The 17,638-nt window shown below is 41.2% G+C and overlaps 1 protein-coding gene across 3 annotated transcripts in view; it reads right to left on the reverse strand.

Annotated features, from left to right (window-relative positions):
* Positions 1-3,163: 3,163 nt before the first annotated feature.
* COL12A1 (collagen type XII alpha 1 chain) overlaps positions 3,164-17,638 on the reverse strand; it is a 120,709-nt gene continuing 106,234 nt past the window's right edge. For 2 of the 3 annotated variants that reach the window (XM_040239048.1, XM_040239045.1), the window contains 8 exons: positions 16,553-16,606; positions 14,854-14,925; positions 10,584-10,619; positions 10,409-10,475; positions 8,363-8,551; positions 7,348-7,416; positions 6,406-6,576; positions 3,164-4,216 (listed from right to left, as the gene is read on the reverse strand). In XM_040239048.1, coding sequence (XP_040094982.1) covers positions 4,041-4,216; positions 6,406-6,576; positions 7,348-7,416; positions 8,363-8,551; positions 10,409-10,475; positions 10,584-10,619; positions 14,854-14,925; positions 16,553-16,606 — 834 coding nt within the window. In that variant the 3' untranslated portion in view covers positions 3,164-4,040. Of the gene's footprint in view, positions 5,363-6,405; positions 6,577-7,347; positions 7,417-8,362; positions 8,552-10,408; positions 10,476-10,583; positions 10,620-14,853; positions 14,926-16,552; positions 16,607-17,638 lie in introns of all 3 variants that reach the window. The other variant, XM_040239047.1, reaches the window with a different exon arrangement.

Genomic DNA, 17,638 nt, shown 5'->3' on the forward strand with positions numbered 1-17,638 from the left:
GATGAAAAGGTCAAATAGCTGAGATAATCTTATATTTGTCATCAAACGTGGATGCTTAAGACACCCAGAAGATGGTAAGACACTGGGTTGGATATAAACACTGATGGCCCTCTACTAAAGCTCCTACTGATTGGTGGGGGAGGAATCACAAGCTGGAATCAAGATTGCCGGGAGAAATATCAATAACCTCAGATATGCAGATGACACCACCCTTATGGCAGAAAGTGAAGAGGAACTAAAAAGCCTATTGATGAAAGTGAAAGAGGAGAGTGAAAAAACTGGCTTAAAGCTCAACATTCAGAAAACGAAGATCATGGCATCCAGTCCCATCACTTCATGGCAAATAGATGGGGAAACCGTGGAAACAGTGTCAGACTATTTTGGGGGCTCCAAAATCATTGCAGATGGTGATTGCAGCCATGAAATTAAAAGATGCTTACTCCTTGAAAAGAAAGTTATGACCAACCTAGATAGCATATTAAAAAGCAGAGACATCACTTTGTCAACAAAGGTCCATCTAGTCAAGGCTATGGTTTTTCCAGTGGTCATATATGGATGTGAGAGTTGGACTATAAAGAAAGCTGAGTCCCGAAGAATTGATGCTTTTGAACTGTGGTGTTGGAGAAGACTCTTGAGAGTCCCTTGGACTGCAAGGAGATCCAACCAGTCCATCCTAAAGGAGATCAGTACTGGATGTTCATTGGAAGGTCTGATATTGAAGCTAAAACTCCAATACTTTGGCCACTTGATGGGAAGAACTGACTCATTTGAAAAGACCCTGATGCTGGGAAAGGCTGAGAGGAGGAGAAGGGGATGACAGAGGATGAGATGGTTGGATGGCATCACCGACTCAATGGACATGAGTTTGGGTGGGCTCTGGGAGTTGATGTTGGACAGGGAGGCCTGGCGTGCTGCAGCTCATGGGGTCATGAGCAAAGAATGGGACACGACTGAGTGACTGAACTGAACTGAACACAAGAAAAATACATGACAATTACGGGAAGCTGGGTAAGAGCCCCAAAGGATACAGGAACTTTACAGAAGGAAGGGCTGTTGACCTGGAAACAGTGCTGAGGAGTGAGGAGGACAGGTCTCCACCCACCAACTCCCAGAGGCATATAGTCTCTCATGGGTATCTGCAGGGTCAAGCCAGGGGGTGCCGTGGTGGCACTCTGATTTGCAGAGACATCAGTAAACCACTTGAAGAGGGTTGAGCAGAGGACGTGACAAGGTCAGCTTTGCATTCTAGATAAATCACACTGGCCTGGGTACTTCTTTGAGGGCTCCAAGGTAAAGGTGCAGAAACAGTTGCTAAATGGTCATCCCAATGGAATACAGATCTCTTGACGCATCAGGTTTGCACCTGTCAGCTACAAATTGGCACTTGTCATTTCACCTCTAGGATGACTGAATCAGAAATGCCGCTGCAGCTACTGACCTATAACGCCCCCTGAGGGAGTTCAGGGCGGAGAGCAGAAATGAGGCAACTCTGTGTTTGGGGCAGGAGGAGGTGTGGGCTGGCAGAACAGGTCCTCAGATAGTCAGATACTTTCCGGAGCTGATATTTGAGCTCAATTATTATATCTCTTTATATCTAGAAAAGCACTAAAACTCTTCCTGATGATGACTGTTCCTCATGACTAGAAGAAAGCTTCACAAGACTAGCAGAATCCTTGTGGGAAAATACGTACTTGATTGCGTAGACGCCCCCTTCACCAAAATCACATATAACTGAGTTCTTTCCCCCTGCCTCTCTGGAGTGGGTTCTCAGAGCTGAGGTGCTCTCAGGTAGGGCTCATTTTGCCCCAGATAAAGCTTAACTCACCTTCCCTGATAGTTTCAGTTGATAATCCTCCTGCAATGCAGGAGACCCCAGTCTGATTCCTGGGGTTGGGAAGATCTCCTGAAGGAGGGATAGGCTACCCACTCCAGTATTCTTGGGCTTCCCTTGTGGCTCAGCAGGTAAAGAATCCGTCTGCCATATGGGATTCATGCCTGTCATCCATCTACCCACTCCAGTATTCTGGCCTGGAGAATTCCACGGACCGAGGGAATTTCACTTTCGCTTTTCACAATTCTCCTGTTGTACATTTTTTTAAGTTGACAAAGGCTACAAGAAAAAAAGGACCATTTAAGAGACTGTGATTACACTCCTGATAAGAGATCCCAAGCATCTAAAATTGAGTACTAACAATGGGGTGATTAAGATATGTATGTAGGAGCTCAGTCAGTTAGACTTGATGAATTGGATGTGAAAGGAGAAAAGAGTTTACAATGACTCAAAATTCTAGCCTCAGAAACTGGTGGTTGATGGGGACAGTGGAGGAAAATCAGATTTATGAGGAGGTATCTGAGGATTTTAGGGCCTCCCTGGTAGTTCAGTCAGTAAAGAACCCACCTGCCATGCAGGGGACTGCCCGCAACATAGGAGACAGGGTTCGATCTGATACTGATTAAGAGAGTCTGCTTCTTCCCACTTAAAGTGAAGACTTGGACTGGGATGGTCTCAGGGGTCTCCTTCAACTTTAAAATGTATGTATCGGAAATTACAGGTGAATACTATGAATTTGGTGACCTGCTTAAAACTCCTAATCAAACAATACAATCATTTATCATCTAGTCTTTTTGATCTTGGTCTCCAGGAAGTATTTAAACCTTATGTTTTACTCCGTGGAAAATTTTCTTTCCATACTTCTCTCTTCAGTTAATGTTGGTTCTTTCAAATGAACATTGTTTTCTTTGGTATTTAAAATGATGTTATTGTATTCATAAAATGTACAAAAGAAGGTATCACTAAGGAATTACTCTTTTTGTAGTTAAACATGCTATTGGGTAAAGTATGGTATAGGAGAGTGAGTAAGTGCACGTGAAATCATGTGACTTGTTAAAGCTTGTTTGGTTGCTCGGGGTCTCCTAGGATACTTGGTTGTTTTTCCACCAACCCACATGTCCTCTACATTCCTAATAAAGCCTTTGAAATCTGCTGGGCCTTTAAAGGCTCTCTCACTACTTTCTATGACTTCACCATATCATTAAAAATCTAACATTATTTACCATAATTTAATAGTAACAAGCTTTGTAACCGTATCCAAGGATATGAACTTGTTTGTTGTAACAACGGCCTGAATAGTCCCAAAGGACATTAAAGAAAAAACATACCATGTCAAATTTTCAGTAGTTTTATTGAAAAATGCCTCTTTTGTTTCAGAAATAAATAATATAAGGCAGTGAAATTCACAATCTGCAGTTAAAATATAAAAGCAGCAATTCTATGTTCATAGTCTTGCAAACATTTTCCAACTGCTTTTGATAACTAACATTATGTTCTGGAAAAAAAAAAGTTCATACTAAATATACAACACAAACATGCAATTCCATCTCTGCAGAATAATCTGCAATTTAGCATAAATGTTAGCGTGTCTAAAACAAGGAGGTTTAAGGCAATATGGAACTGTATCCAGTTGATACAATAACTTCAGCTACATGGCTTAAGGTTTGTGGTTTTTAAAAAGAGATGTATAAGAGCATTCTATGCCCTAATGTATGACAGAGAATAGAAGAGGAAGATAAACAGTTGCAATGGAGTGACTTTTCCCTCTTTTTTGGTTTTACGAGGGAAACTGCTTGGATGGGGGTGTAACTGAATTGCAGGTAAGTACTGGAAAAGATAAACTGCCCTCTCAAAATACACCGTCTCTCTGGGTTCCAGGACTTAACTGCTTAAGAGTTTCACTGAGGCTGCCTGCTGAGCTACCTAATTAAGGCACAGGGCAGGTTCTCTCCCCGCAGCTTTTGTGGACAAAGGATCTTGCAAGCAACTTCAAGGGCAAAGGCAAAAGACTTCTACAGACTGCGCGGGCAGCGAGCTAGGCTTCCTGCAGGAACAAGGTTCGCTAACAGTCAGAAAGGGTACTCTCCGATGAAGCAACGCCGGAAGAAACGTGACAGGTAAGACGTCCACTGCTCCGTCTGACCTGTAAATGGGAATCCGAACACCTCCCCGCAGCCCGGCCGCGCTGCGCAAGCGCGCGGGGTCAGGGTCACTGCCGGGGGCGGTGGGGCAGGGCGCGCCGCCAGCGCGCGTGGGGAGGATGCTCGCCTGCGGGCTCGTCGGCGCCGTAGTCCTCGTACTCGTCCGCTGTCCGCTCGGGCTCCACCGGCACGATGAAGGGCTCGCGCTCGGGCAAGTAGGCCCCGCCCTCTGGCACGTAGGGCTCTGTCCGATTCAACATTACAGTTATGGCATGATTTGGAAGGAATACACACACACCAAAAGCTAAACCATCACCCGAGGGGACTACAGGCTTAATCTCATGACTATAAAAGCAGAGAAATTACAACGTTCTGATTCCTTCCATTTGCAGAGAGAATTTGGTGATCTGAAATGGCACTTGTTTGTAACCTTCAGAGGTCCAGCAGTAAATACAGTCATTGCACAGACACCTGGGGAGGGTCAGCGACTGTGCCAAAGAAAACTGTCAACCAACCTAGGTAGGATTTTTTTGCAAATCCCCAAGTAACTTCATAACTTCGAATTCCTCAGTTCAGAGAACCACTGGGAAAGATGAGGAGAGGATGGGGAAGTTATATTAGCTCCTTAAAACTGAACTCTGGAGGTGAAAATCAATTATCACCAAGTAATATACAGTACATGACGTTTTCTGTGGCTGTCTGGCCCACAGCCTGAGTTACAACTTGGTGGGTGAGGACCACCCATGACGACAGCGAAACAGGAAGAAAAAAAGGGATTCTGAAACTTTGGTTTGAAAAGGGCGATTACAAAAACCCAAATGAGAATACATGTACATAAGGTAATCAGACATCGCTAACAAGCAAGAGATGAGGAGATTCTAATTCGATGTTATTCCGGCAGAGAGCAAGCGGCAGGCAGAAGCTGATTGTAGAATTGTTAAGTGATTTTAGTGGACAGGATCACATACAAATCATTTACAAGCCATAATTAGTTTATTATTTACATAAGGTACTTCTCTTTAACCAGGTTAATTGTTTTTCCCAAAATGGCATCATCTCCGCGGTTAGTAGTTTTATTGTGCACCTCTTTCACAACCGAGGCGCTCATGAGCTGTGTTTGAACTTTTTTTTTAATAATATTTTTCTACATTATTACTGAAATGCATCAGGCTTATAAACTAACACCACTGCTTTCGTCTCATTCAAGTTAGTATAAAGAGTCTCCACCCTCCTTTATGATGTCCACCCGGTTCGTTAACCAGATCTGTGGTGAGATTTCCATACAGACTCATTTTCTAATAAGCACGTGCGCAAACATCTCAGAAACAGGATTTTCATGTATTCAAACTGTAAGCAGCGCTGGCGACTTAGAAAATTTGTTAGCCGGAACCTGAAACAGGTCAAAGATGATAGTTTTTAAAAGTTGAATTACTATGGGAAAAAAAATATCTATACACATTCATTTAAGTATGTAATGGTTAAATTATATATGTATATATCCATATATTTCAAGTTACTCATACATACCAGAAGGCAGAGGTAATTCAAATTTCTTTTATAAAGAATGAAATTGCAATTTTGTGAATGGTTTGCATAAGAAATTTAAGATTCATGATTATTTTTGGTCATATGTAAGTATGCACATAAATATATAGATATATAGATATTTAGATATTCAACTACTCATGCACTACTTGCTAGTAGCCAACCATATCAAACAGCAGTATCATTTTTAAAACTTGCAAGATGCTTGAGGGTGCACTGATGAAAAAGGTCACTGCTGACCACTGCCCACAGCATTAATTTTTTAATTTCTAGATCAGCATATTGCCTCTGTCCCCATATTCCCCAAATTCAGGCTTAAGAGACTTCTGCCTCCTGTAATTGTCAAATTGTCAAATATTAGAATTTCGTGACCAACTCTTGAAAAATTAGTTCCCAGAGTTTATAAAATACTAATTCCATGGACAAAGTGAAATAGTGAAATATTTTCAGTTGCCTCCACTATGTTATCAAATAGTCTGCCTACACATTAGATTCCCAAAACAAATTTTATATATATTCTTAACATTCTACAGTTGTACTCAACAAATCCCTGTTCTCAACCTTTAGGCAAAAAAAAAAAAAAAAATCAATAACATTCTTTGAACTATCAGGAGAAACAGAGAAGTTATGTTGTGATTTGATAAATGCAAAAGTATAGAAAGAAGGAGAAAATAATTATTCAACTCCTATCAGTGAAGTAATGTCATTAAAATTAACATTGATTCTTTTGAGAGAGACTATTACTACATAATCAAAACACACGACTGAAAGAGTTGCTATCTTCAAGAAATCCTCAAATCAACTTTCCTTCAATCCTAGGGAACTTTATTTCCATACAGGTTTTTTTAATTCAGTTGAATTTGGGTCCCTATAATGGCAACAACATACCTGGATAGCCTTGTCCGTTGTATGGGATGCTGGCACACTGGGATGAGTCACAGTATCCAGGAGGACCTGGAGGGCCTCGGATACCTGAGTTTCCAGGACGACCAGGGGGACCTGGAGGCCCTCTGGAACCTGTGGACCCTGGTGGACCCGTTCTCGATTCTCCTTGTGGACCTATTGTGGGTTTAAGACAAATATTGCCCCTCTTGTTAAATGCATCTCCTAAGGTGGTCAGCAATACTTTGGCACCTCCACTACTTCAAGACCAGCTGATTCTCTAGCATATGGTAAGAAAATATTTCCTTAGAAATCACCAGTATGAACCAATGTTATTTCTGAAGCTACTGATACTAACTCATGGTTAACACAAATGTAAAGATTTAACCTCCAGGGCTGACCATGGTTGCAAGGGTCTCACGGACCTTATAGTGAAAATAACAATTCATTCTCAATCTAGTAAACAAAATACCTAGAACAACATCAATAAAAAGCCTGTGAATGAAATATTGGGATGTGTCAGGATTTCTAATGAGGATATATTTCCTCAGTCCATTAGCAATAGTCTATTAGTCTATTAGCATCTTGAAGAACAGCGGAAGGAACAGGAAATGACACCATCCTTAACAGCTGTGAGGCCAAACAAAACAAGCAGGGGAAAAAAAAAAAAAAAAAGGAATCCCATAAAAAGAAAACAGCATCCCTCTGTCACTAAAACTCAGACCCTCATATATTAAAGTTAGAGTAAATCTTAAATAGAATGTGCTGAAACTTTTTTTTTTAACGAAACATAAAAATGAGCAGGATCAAGAGGAACTTCTTGCTCAAATATATACCATGATGATCAGCCTGCCTGAAGCTCACAGGATGAGTTTGTGCCTCTGAGGAGGGTTGTGTGCTCTCTCAGTACTTACATGTTCTCTTGTCTAATGTACCAGCAAAACCTACCTGGGGGGCCAGGCAGCCCTCGAGGTCCTGGAGATCCAATACCCCTTTCACCTTTCTCTCCCGGCAAACCTAAGCAAGGACAAAATGGTAAAACACAGAGGGAAAATTATCTGGGAAAAATGTAGTTTACATCGGAACCGATAATACTTGATTCAAGTAATTCATTTCCCTTAGTAAAAGCAGAACCCAATTTTTCACAGAAGTCCACTTTTTAAGCCAAAATTCTTTCTAGACATTTGTGTAATTCCAGATTCATGGCCAAGAAACAAATCTGGCTACAAGTCAGGGGAAAAATAATTTGAAGAAAACAAACACGTCGACTATATTATTTTAGAAACAGTAATTAAGAACAGAAATCTTGAATAAAGGATTAGAACCCACTGAAGACATCTCAAAGTTACCTTAGCTTCAGTAATCCTACGAGGATGGCATCTAAACCATTAGAATTATAGAAGCATCTAGGTTTTCCCCAAAATGTTAACCACTACTTTCACGAAGTCAGTCCCCAGCATGCTGAACCATCTGGAATCAGATAATCTTGTTTTTCTTCTTTTCCTTCAATTACACTTATCTACCATGAAATTAAAGCCAAATAAACACATAAGACCAGTTCCAGACCCTGAGTAAAGGAACCAGAAGAATTTGGATCTAAAATCCTAAGGCTGCTTACATTCAGTTGCTGCCCAGCTCTTGCCAGTCAAAACAATTAATAAGGTTTTAGTGCCTGATTCCCTTTGCCAAGGAACAATTTTGCTCGCTAACAACAACAATCAGAAAATGGCATTGTCTTGACCAAGATCTCCTGACAAAATCTTCCTGTGTTCTAAGATAAGGATCTCTATAGCCTGCAGCTGCCTAGAAAGAAAAACAGGTTCAGGGATGCGTGACTCTTCTGGGGCTGCCCAAACAAGACCAGCGTCGTTTGCCAAGCTCAGCCGTCCACGTGCTTTTCGACCCGGCGTCTACACTTCCGGATTCCTTCCTTGGTGCCTAGGCAGCAGCCGAGAACACCTACCTCGTTCCCCCGGGGGCCCCTGCATCCCTGGTGTGCCTGGGAAGCCGGGCCGCCCCCCAGGTCCTGGTTCTCCTCTGGCTCCTGCACTGCCGGGGGGACCTGGGGGGCCTGGAGGGCCTGGCTGGTTGCGACTTGAGTGGTAATCGTTTGGAATCTGGTTCAGCATCTGATTGAATCTGTTCATCTGACCTAAAAATTAAAATAAGACTTATTAGTCAGAAACCCAGAAAGGAGGGGATGAGGACACGAAACAGATTTCTCTTAGTATTTAGTGACATTCATCTCTGTTCCTGCCGCCTCTGGCAAACATTTTAATTAGAATCCCAACCCTAAATTAAAACACTCCAGTCATCCCAGACAAAACGATCCCTGATAAGAACACCAAATACTGTCTAGTAAGCCATCAGCATTACTCAAAACATAAAAGACTTGTGAAAGTTTAACGTGGTTCTGATATGAAGCCCCAAGGTTTTGCCCGATGATGTCACTCAAAAGAGAACCTTTTTTAAAATTAATAAATGGCAGCATTTGTGTGTGTGCCTACAGCAGTGATAATCAGGCTTTAGTGTAAGCTGGAATCACCTGTGAGATACTTCAAACACTACAAATTTCTGGGTCTCATCTCCAAAGAGTGATTCACCAGATTTAGGGTGAGCAAGGAACTCATTTCTCACACGCAGCATCGCTGACTCTAAAGCAGGGGCTCCTTGGAACCACCCTGGGAGAGAGCTGGTCTAAAACTTCTGAAAAGGAGGGCCTGGAGTTGGAGGTCACACTCAGTTTGCAGGCACTAGGCCTTATCACTTAATAAATTTCATGGAATAAGGAGAAAGAGCCCATGAATCAAAAGGAGGCAATAAAAAGTTCCCCATCAACGTGGACTTTTCAGAATCAAATTAATCTCCACAGTCCTCCTTCCTTAAGAGTTAGTAAAACTCAAACGTCATAACTTAAAAGATGCAATGATTGCTGCTTCAATGGAAACCCAGTAAAAAACACTAATACTGAAACTGAAAGGCCCTTTTAAAATGTGATTTTGTATCAGACTGAATATAAAGATAACTGGCTATTATTTTACCTTGGGTTACTGTTTTATCTTGATGACAATCATTAAAATGTCATCAGCTTTATCTAACAGGATACAAAACTGACAATGTATAAAAAAAGAGGTTGTGAAAATGAAATAGAAACATTTATCTTAGAAAGTATGTATCTTAGAAAATACTCTCTTACACTGTTGGTGGGAATGCAAACTAGTACAGCCACTATGGAGAACAGTGTGGAGATTCCTTTAAAAATTGCACATAGAGCTGCCTTATGACCCAGCAATCCCACTGCTGGGCATACACACCAAGGAAACCAGAATTGAGACACATGTACCCCCAGTGTTCATCGCACCACTGTTTATAATAGCCAGGACATGGAAACAACCTAGATGTCCATCAGCAGATGAATGGATAAGAAAGCTGTGGTACATATACACAATGGAGTATTACTCAGCCATTAAAAAGAATACATTTGAATCAGTTCTAATGAGATGGATGAAACTGGAGCTGATTATACAGAGTGAAGTAAGCCAGAAAGAAAAACACCAATACAGTATACTGACACATATATACGGAATTTAGAAAGATGGTAATGATGACCCTGTATGTGAGATAGCAAAAGAGACACAGATGTATAGAATGGACTTTTGGACTCTGAGGGAGAGGGAGAGGGTGGGATGATTTGGGAGAATGGCATTGAAACATGTATACTATCATGTAAGAAACAAAGTGCCAGTCCATGTTCGATACAGGATACAGGATGCTTGGGGCTGGTGCATGGGGATGATCCAGAGAGATGATATGGGGTGGGAGGTGGGAGGGGGATTCAGGATTGGGAGCTTGTATACACCCGTGGTGGATTCATGTCAATGTATGGCAAAAACAATACGGTATTGTAAAGTAAAATAAAGTAAAAATAAAATTAAAAAAAAAGAAAATACTCTGCATTTTCCTGCAATTAACTTAAACACTCATATATTCAAAGGAAGAGAAATTTTACCGCTTATCAACTGTTCACAGACTTGTCTTGCGACTGCTCGCATCATGTTCTGGGAAGCAATGTCTCCCTAGTGAAGTAAACCAGCAAGTCGGTCAGCATATTATTCTCATAGTTCCAGAGTTCAACGTTTAACACAAAAAGTAAACTTGTAAGTCAAATTTTAAGAAATACATACTCTATCGCCTTTCTCTCCTTTCAATCCTGATGGACCCTGAAATATAGGAATTTCAGATATTACAAACAGACAAACACAGTCTAAAATGACTTATGAATGGACATGAGGAAAGACAGCAAGGTCTATTTTCTAACAAATTAGCAAAATCACACATCGTGTTCACACTGAAGTTACTCACATTTTGCTTGTCTGTAAAAAGGAATCTAATCTGTCTCCCTGTCTCTCTCTCTCCCTCTCTCAGAAGCACGTGTCCTCCAAAACAGTGCTGAGATGTGAATTTTATGATCACGTTTAGAAGTTATGTACTGCGTCTTCATTTTATGATGCCCATTCACAACAGAGATCTGGAACTGAAATACATGTCACACTGCCCTTGCTACCATTCTACCCTTTTATCATGTCAGTATGGCTGGGGAGCTCCACTGCCTATTGTAGGTTAATCTTGGTTCAGTTCTAGTAAGAACCCAGAAGACCTTGTCATAGTAAGACCTTCCATCAATTCCCTAACTAAACTGCATCTCTATCTTCTTCTAGTGATTTTGTGCATTGAATATGAAAGGGCTATATGCCTCACTTATTAAAGAACTTAATCCAAATGGTGGTCCCACATCCAAACACAACTACAGAATTTGTTGTTGTTGTTCAGTTGCTAAGTTGTGCCCAAGTCTCTGCGACCCTGTGGACTGCAAACGCCAGGCTTCCCTGTCCTTCAGTATCTCCCGGAGGTTGCTCAAATTCACGTCCATTGAGTCAGTGATGCCATCCAACCATCTCATCCTCTGCTGCCCCCTTTCCTATTTTGTCAAGCCTCTCACTGGCCACGAGAACATCTTGGAAAAAGTCTTCCTTCTAGTGCAAGAGGTTTTTGTCTTTCTGTATATCTCCAGGCTACCCCCTGAAAGGAATACCCACACCACTGACAAATCTAATGTTCAGATAACATCCCAAACTGCATCTTACCGTCTCCAAGACTTTTGTTGCCTCAACTCCTCAACATCCATCCAACTGGTCTTCCTTTCTCCTATTTTTGCCCCTTTTGAGTCTGTTCTCCACAGAGAAGCCAGAGTGTTACTTTTAAGAGGAAAATCGGCCCAAGTCACTCTTGGCTCCAAGGGCTTCTTATCACACTTAGAATAAGTGTGGTCTGGGTAGACCACATGATGGCCTCTGCCCAGCTACCTGACCTCGCCTCTCCTCACTTCCTTCGCTTCAGGTACTCGGATCTCTCTGTTGTTCCATCCACGTGCCACACTCACCCTCCCTCAGCCTTTGTTCATCTTTCCCCACACCTGGAATAATGTTCCCACAGATGCTCCCAGCCTCGCTGCACCTGCTCGGACAGGCTCGCTGACCACTGCATCTGAAATAGCCTGTTCACGCCACCATAATGAGCCCCTAACCCCTTACTCTATGTCTCGTTTTTTCATATCACTCATCATCTCCAGAAACTATATTATGTATTTACATTTTTGGTCTATATCCCCCACTAGGATCTCCATGAGGGCAAGGACTTCGCCCTGTTTATGGTTTTATCCAGACCCTAGAATGCCAGCTAGCACAGTTAGGCACCAAACCAAAGGGTGTTGAGTAAATGAATAAAAATATTCCATCAGCAGTTCTTGGAAACATTCACTATACAACATCAGGTTTTATATGTTAACAGGAAGACAACTGTGCATACAAGCACTAATGACAAGCTAACAGTGACTGAGCTAAGTTCCCTGCTAAGACCGTTATACATGCAACTGCTAGTTTTGGTTTTAGAAACTAAACGTAAATAGAAGAGAGAAGAAAAGGAGGGGCAATTCACCACTTTAGCCTCTTGATGAAAGTGAAAGTGGAGAGTAAAAAAGTTGGCCTAAAGCTCAACATTCAGAAAACGAAGATCATGGCATCCGGTCCCATCACTTCAAGGGAAATAGATGGGGAAACAGTGGAAACAGTGTCAGACTTTATTTTGGGGGGCTCCAAAATCACTGCAGATGGTGACTGCAGCCATGAAATTAAAAGACACTTACTCCTTGAAGAAAAGTTATGACCAACCTAGATAGCATATTCAAAAGCAGAGACATTACTTTGCCGACTAAGGTCCGTCTAGTCAAGGCTATGGTTTTTCCAATAGTCATGTATGGATGTGAGAGTTGGACTGTGAAGAAGGCTGAGCACCAAAGAATTGATGCTTTTGAACTGTGGTGTTGGAGAAGACTCTTGAGAGTCCCTTGGACTGCAAGGAGATCCAACCGGTCCATTCTGAAGGAGATCAGCCCTGGGATTTCTTTGGAAGGAATGATGCTAAGGCTGAAACTCCAGTACTTTGGCCACCTCATGCGAAGAGTTGACTCATTGGACAAGACTCTGATGCTGGGAGGGACTGGGGGCAGGAGGAGAAGGGGAGGACAATGAGATGGCTGATGGCATCACGGACTCAATGGACATGAGTCTGAGTGAACTCCGGGAGTTGGTGATGGACAGAGAGGCCTGGCGTGCTGCAATTCATGGGGTCGCAAAGAGTCGGACACGACTGAGCAACTGAACTGAACTGAAACGAGGAAAACGGGGTAGATAAAGTCCAGATAAATGTCACCAAATTGTAGTTATAAGAAAAACTGGAGCTTGACTCTCCCTTTATCAAAAGTACTGGACTCTCATGGAAACATTATTTAGCTTGGAGCCTTTTGTAAATTTCAGGGAATCTTTTTTGCATTAACTGCTCCTCTGTTCCCATTTGTTGTTTTGTTTTGTTTTTAATTTACTGCCTCTCTGAAACTGGTCTAGTATATATGATTTAGAACTCATCTTTATTGCCAGTATCTTGGGATCTCATTTCAAGTAAAGAAAGTAGAAATTTCTTTCAGGTTTCTAGCTGCAGCCATCAATTACATCAGTGATAGTCTTATGTTATACTCTATTTTGGTCATCATAAAAAGAAATAGAATTCTGAATGGGTTGAAAAGTTCTGTGAATTCTGAATGGGTTGAAAAGTTCTGTGTACTTTTAACCGCTCCTGTGACGTTTCTGCCATGATTCATTAATGAAAAGAGAGTAATAAAGTCATGTGCTAGAGTATACACAGTGTATGAGGCATATCAGGAGGCCTTTCATCTTTATGCTGCTTGCTTAATTTTATGTAAACATAGAAGGCACACCATGTCACATAAAGATCTACCCTAAGTTAGTTTGACATTAAACTTTCTTATTTTAACTTGGGTTTATACTTGGGTTTATACTTTTTTTTTAACTTGGACAATACTTAAGAGAAGAGTTCCATTCAGAGAACAGCTCTGATAGGTGTGTCATTACTCATATTGGACTTCATGATCTTTGAAATAAATTTTTATATTTCAGAATTCTACTCAGACAAAAACTGCTTAAAATAAATTTATTCTTCATAGACATAAATAGGGAAGAGCTTGTAAGGAAGAATATGGAGCCCAAAAGTCATTACAAATATGTGCTCAGTCACTCAGTCATGCCTGACTCTTTGGGACCCCATGGACTGTGGCCACCAGGCTCCTCTGGCCATGGAATTTTCCAGGCAAGAAAACTGGAGGGGATTGCCATTTCCTACTCTAGGGGATCTTCCCGACTCAGGGATCAAAATCCTGTCTCTTGCATTGACAGGCAGATTCTTTACCACTAGCGCCACCTGGGAAGCATTCAGTTTTGGAGGTACAAATTTGAAACTGGAAGATATGCATTATACCAGCTCAACTATGATTTTAACCAAAACATCTGATAAAAAGAAAGTTAAACTGGATATGAGTTGGAGCAGGGCAGTGTAAAAAAGTAAGACAATGGATTAGATAAATTCTTTTCATTCTGGGGGCTAACGCTCTAGCATCCTCCACAGAAGAGGAAAGAGCGAGCGGCATGGCCACAGGACGCTCACAAAGGGTTAACTTGCAGAGCATCCACGGGGGCGCCATGGACCATCATGTGTTTTTCTGTCTTAAGCTGCATACCGCTCCTAAATAAAAAGAATGATTCTGCTGACCCAGCTCTGAGTGTTTATACAGTGCAGAAATATGTGTCTTGGCTCATAATCCCATTCTCCTTTTAAAGAAACCCTATGACCACAATTTTCATCCCAGAATGTTATAACTTGGAGAGAAAAATTTTAGAACTAGTACCAAGTTAAATCCATGGGTTTAGCATCGTTTCAACAAATGCTTCAAACGTATTACAGCAGAGATAACATAAATATGCCACAGTCTTGCAGTCTCTTCATCACTCACAGTGGAATGACTAGGCATGCAAGCCATCCACTTACTGGTCGGCCGTGATCTCCGGGCTTTCCTGGTTTCCCACTTGGTCCTGTGACTCCTGGAGAGCCTGGACTTCCCTGTGACACACAGGCAGAGAAAACAAAAGGTTACCATGAAAGAGGAGTCCCATGGAAAGTAAACTAACAAAGCATGGCAGGTTTTTAAAGCTTTCAGCATATTAAGGAAGAATAAAATTAAATTTAAGATAACATGGAGGAAAAAAAATACCAAAAATTCCTATTCAGTCTTTATGGAGTGTATAGTTGAAAAATACACTTGAGACTATTTGAAAAATATATACATATACTGTTTTTAATCAGTTTCACCATTCACAGACTGAGATCCTAGTAAATTGGCTACTAAGTGAATTTACAGAAAGCAATTTCTTTTCATTTATTTCTGTTATCAAAATAGAAAACACATCAAAAGACAGGAGTGAAAAGTTTGTTTGGGGAAGAAATTGAGAAGGTATCTGAGCACCTTGTGGTGGAGCTCCCCTTATCTCCAGGAAGTTGTAGCTCAGCCTAGAAACTGACTTTTTCTTTGATGCATTCGAATAAAGCGTACTTCTATCATATCAGCACCCTCAACCCCATCAAAACCATAAGAATTTCTCCCTTTTAGCATAGCTTTAAGAAACTTTAGCCATAGTTTAGTCTGTGGGGTGGCAAAGACTCATACACGACTGAGCGACTTTCACACATATTTTAGTAAAATGTTTATAATATTGCTGCTGCTGCTGCTGCTAAGTCGCTTCAGTCACGTCCGAGTCTGTGTGACCCCATAGATGGCAGCCCACCAGGCTCCTCCACCCTGGGATTCTCCAGGCAAGAACACTGGAGTGGGTTGCATTTCCTTCTCCAATGCATGAAAGTGGAAGGTGAAGTCGCTCAGTCATGTCTGACTCTTAGCGACCCCATGGACTGCAGCCTACCAGGCTCCTCCATCCATGGGATAATATTGCTAGACAATACATTATCTTCTAAAGCTAAAATTTCCTTAAAATGGAATCATCAGATTTCTGTAAAACAATCTTCTATTCATCAATCATATAAATTTTAATCTCTGTAGTAAATACTTTAAATGAAAGTTTACTATACATTTTCAACTCTACTTGAGAACATATATATTAAACATAAATCATTCATATCCAGCCAGAAGCCATGAAGAGCATCCATTACCTCCAACAATGTAATTGCAATCTCACCTGGATGCAAGTATACAGATACTTCTTTCAGAGTCACTGGCTTCAGTATTTTTCCCAAAGATCTTAATTAGAAAACCTATTCAGTAAGAATTACATCCTCTGAATGACTTAAAGCTGTTCAGTAATTAATATCCTTAAAATTCAAATATCATAAGCTACAGCCTCTTATAATTCTAGAAGAGGAAATGACCAGCAAGATCATAAAACCCACCACTTAATATACACTACACATGGAAGGAACTAGGGCACTAACCAGTTAGGGACATTTTTCTGTTTTGCAAGTATAACTTGATTAAACAGAAAGACTCTCTATTTTAACACATCTGTTTTCTCTAGCCAATTTTGATTTAGGAGAATAAAAACAAGCAGGTCCCTCAACAGTGTGGTCCACAGCACAAAAGGAACATGCCTCAAAGGTCAGGTTACTGAGTGTTTTCCTAGCAAGTGGGGGTAGGGGGTCAGGACAGGGAGATGAGTGTCACGCATTCCATTCTTACCGGTGGTCCAGGTGGACCCCTGGGTCCCATTGCTCCATCTTTTCCAGTAAAGCCCTATTGTAAAAATGAAATTAAGTGTGGATTAGTGAAATACTGACCAAGCAAATTGGAAAGAAACTAAACAGGATGATAAAAGTGACAGGTGAAGGATTTAACCCAACTGCAGGTAACTTTTCAATATAAAGACAAATACACACAAAAAAATGCTTTCCATTTAAGTTATGCCTTTTACTGAATAATTCAATTCTAACCTCAGTCATTTATAGGGTTACAAATAAAATCATTTTAAGTATCAAACTAATCTTCTCCAAAGAAGGCAGTTTCCTATTATGAAGATACTAACTTTTGCTTTTATAAGAGTATAAAGAAATCTACAGGAAGACTAGCCCTTTCTACTGAAAAGTCAACGTCCACGAACTGGCCTGGGAAGGATCAAAACAGGATGAAGGGAATGTTGCTGAAGAAACCAGGTGACGTCAGAGAAGATGCGGGAGAGACCAGCCACCTGGTTAGAAAACTCCCTTCTTGTTTCCAGACAGCCAGGACAGGACCACTGTTGCTTCACTCCTGGGTGATTTCTCTCCTCCTCTCCAAGAAAGAGGCAAAACTACCTTAACTCCACCACTCGAAAGGAAATCCTCAATCCTCACTTAATTGTTTAGTGGTCCATCTCTCTTCATCTTACATACAGGCTAGGCCCGTACCAGATTGGGTGGAGAGGAGAGATCTACCCAGGAGTAGTGGGCATCTCTGTGCAGCTTGCACAGTGCCAGACAACCTCTGCCTGGAATGAGTCACTCACTGCCCGCTTAGTATTCATCCCAAGTGCAGACCTCTGAAATCCAGCCGAGGATTTCTGAGTCAGGCAGTTTTTTATGGTTGCTGCATTCCTCTGTCAAAGGAAAATTTTGCCTCCTTTGAGAATAAGTGATAATTTTATGCATATTCTTGGATCCTAGCAAAAAGTCAAGAACATTTGGATCACTGCCTGCATTAAGTATCCACACTGCCATTGATTTTACAAAAGAGGAAGTTTAAATTATTTCTTTAAAATTGCATTAGAAATAGTCTGTCCCTTCAAAAAAA

Source organism: Oryx dammah, unplaced genomic scaffold, assembly GCF_014754425.2.
Source record: "Oryx dammah isolate SB20612 unplaced genomic scaffold, SCBI_Odam_1.1 HiC_scaffold_4, whole genome shotgun sequence".
Taxonomy (NCBI): Eukaryota; Metazoa; Chordata; class Mammalia; order Artiodactyla; family Bovidae; genus Oryx; species Oryx dammah.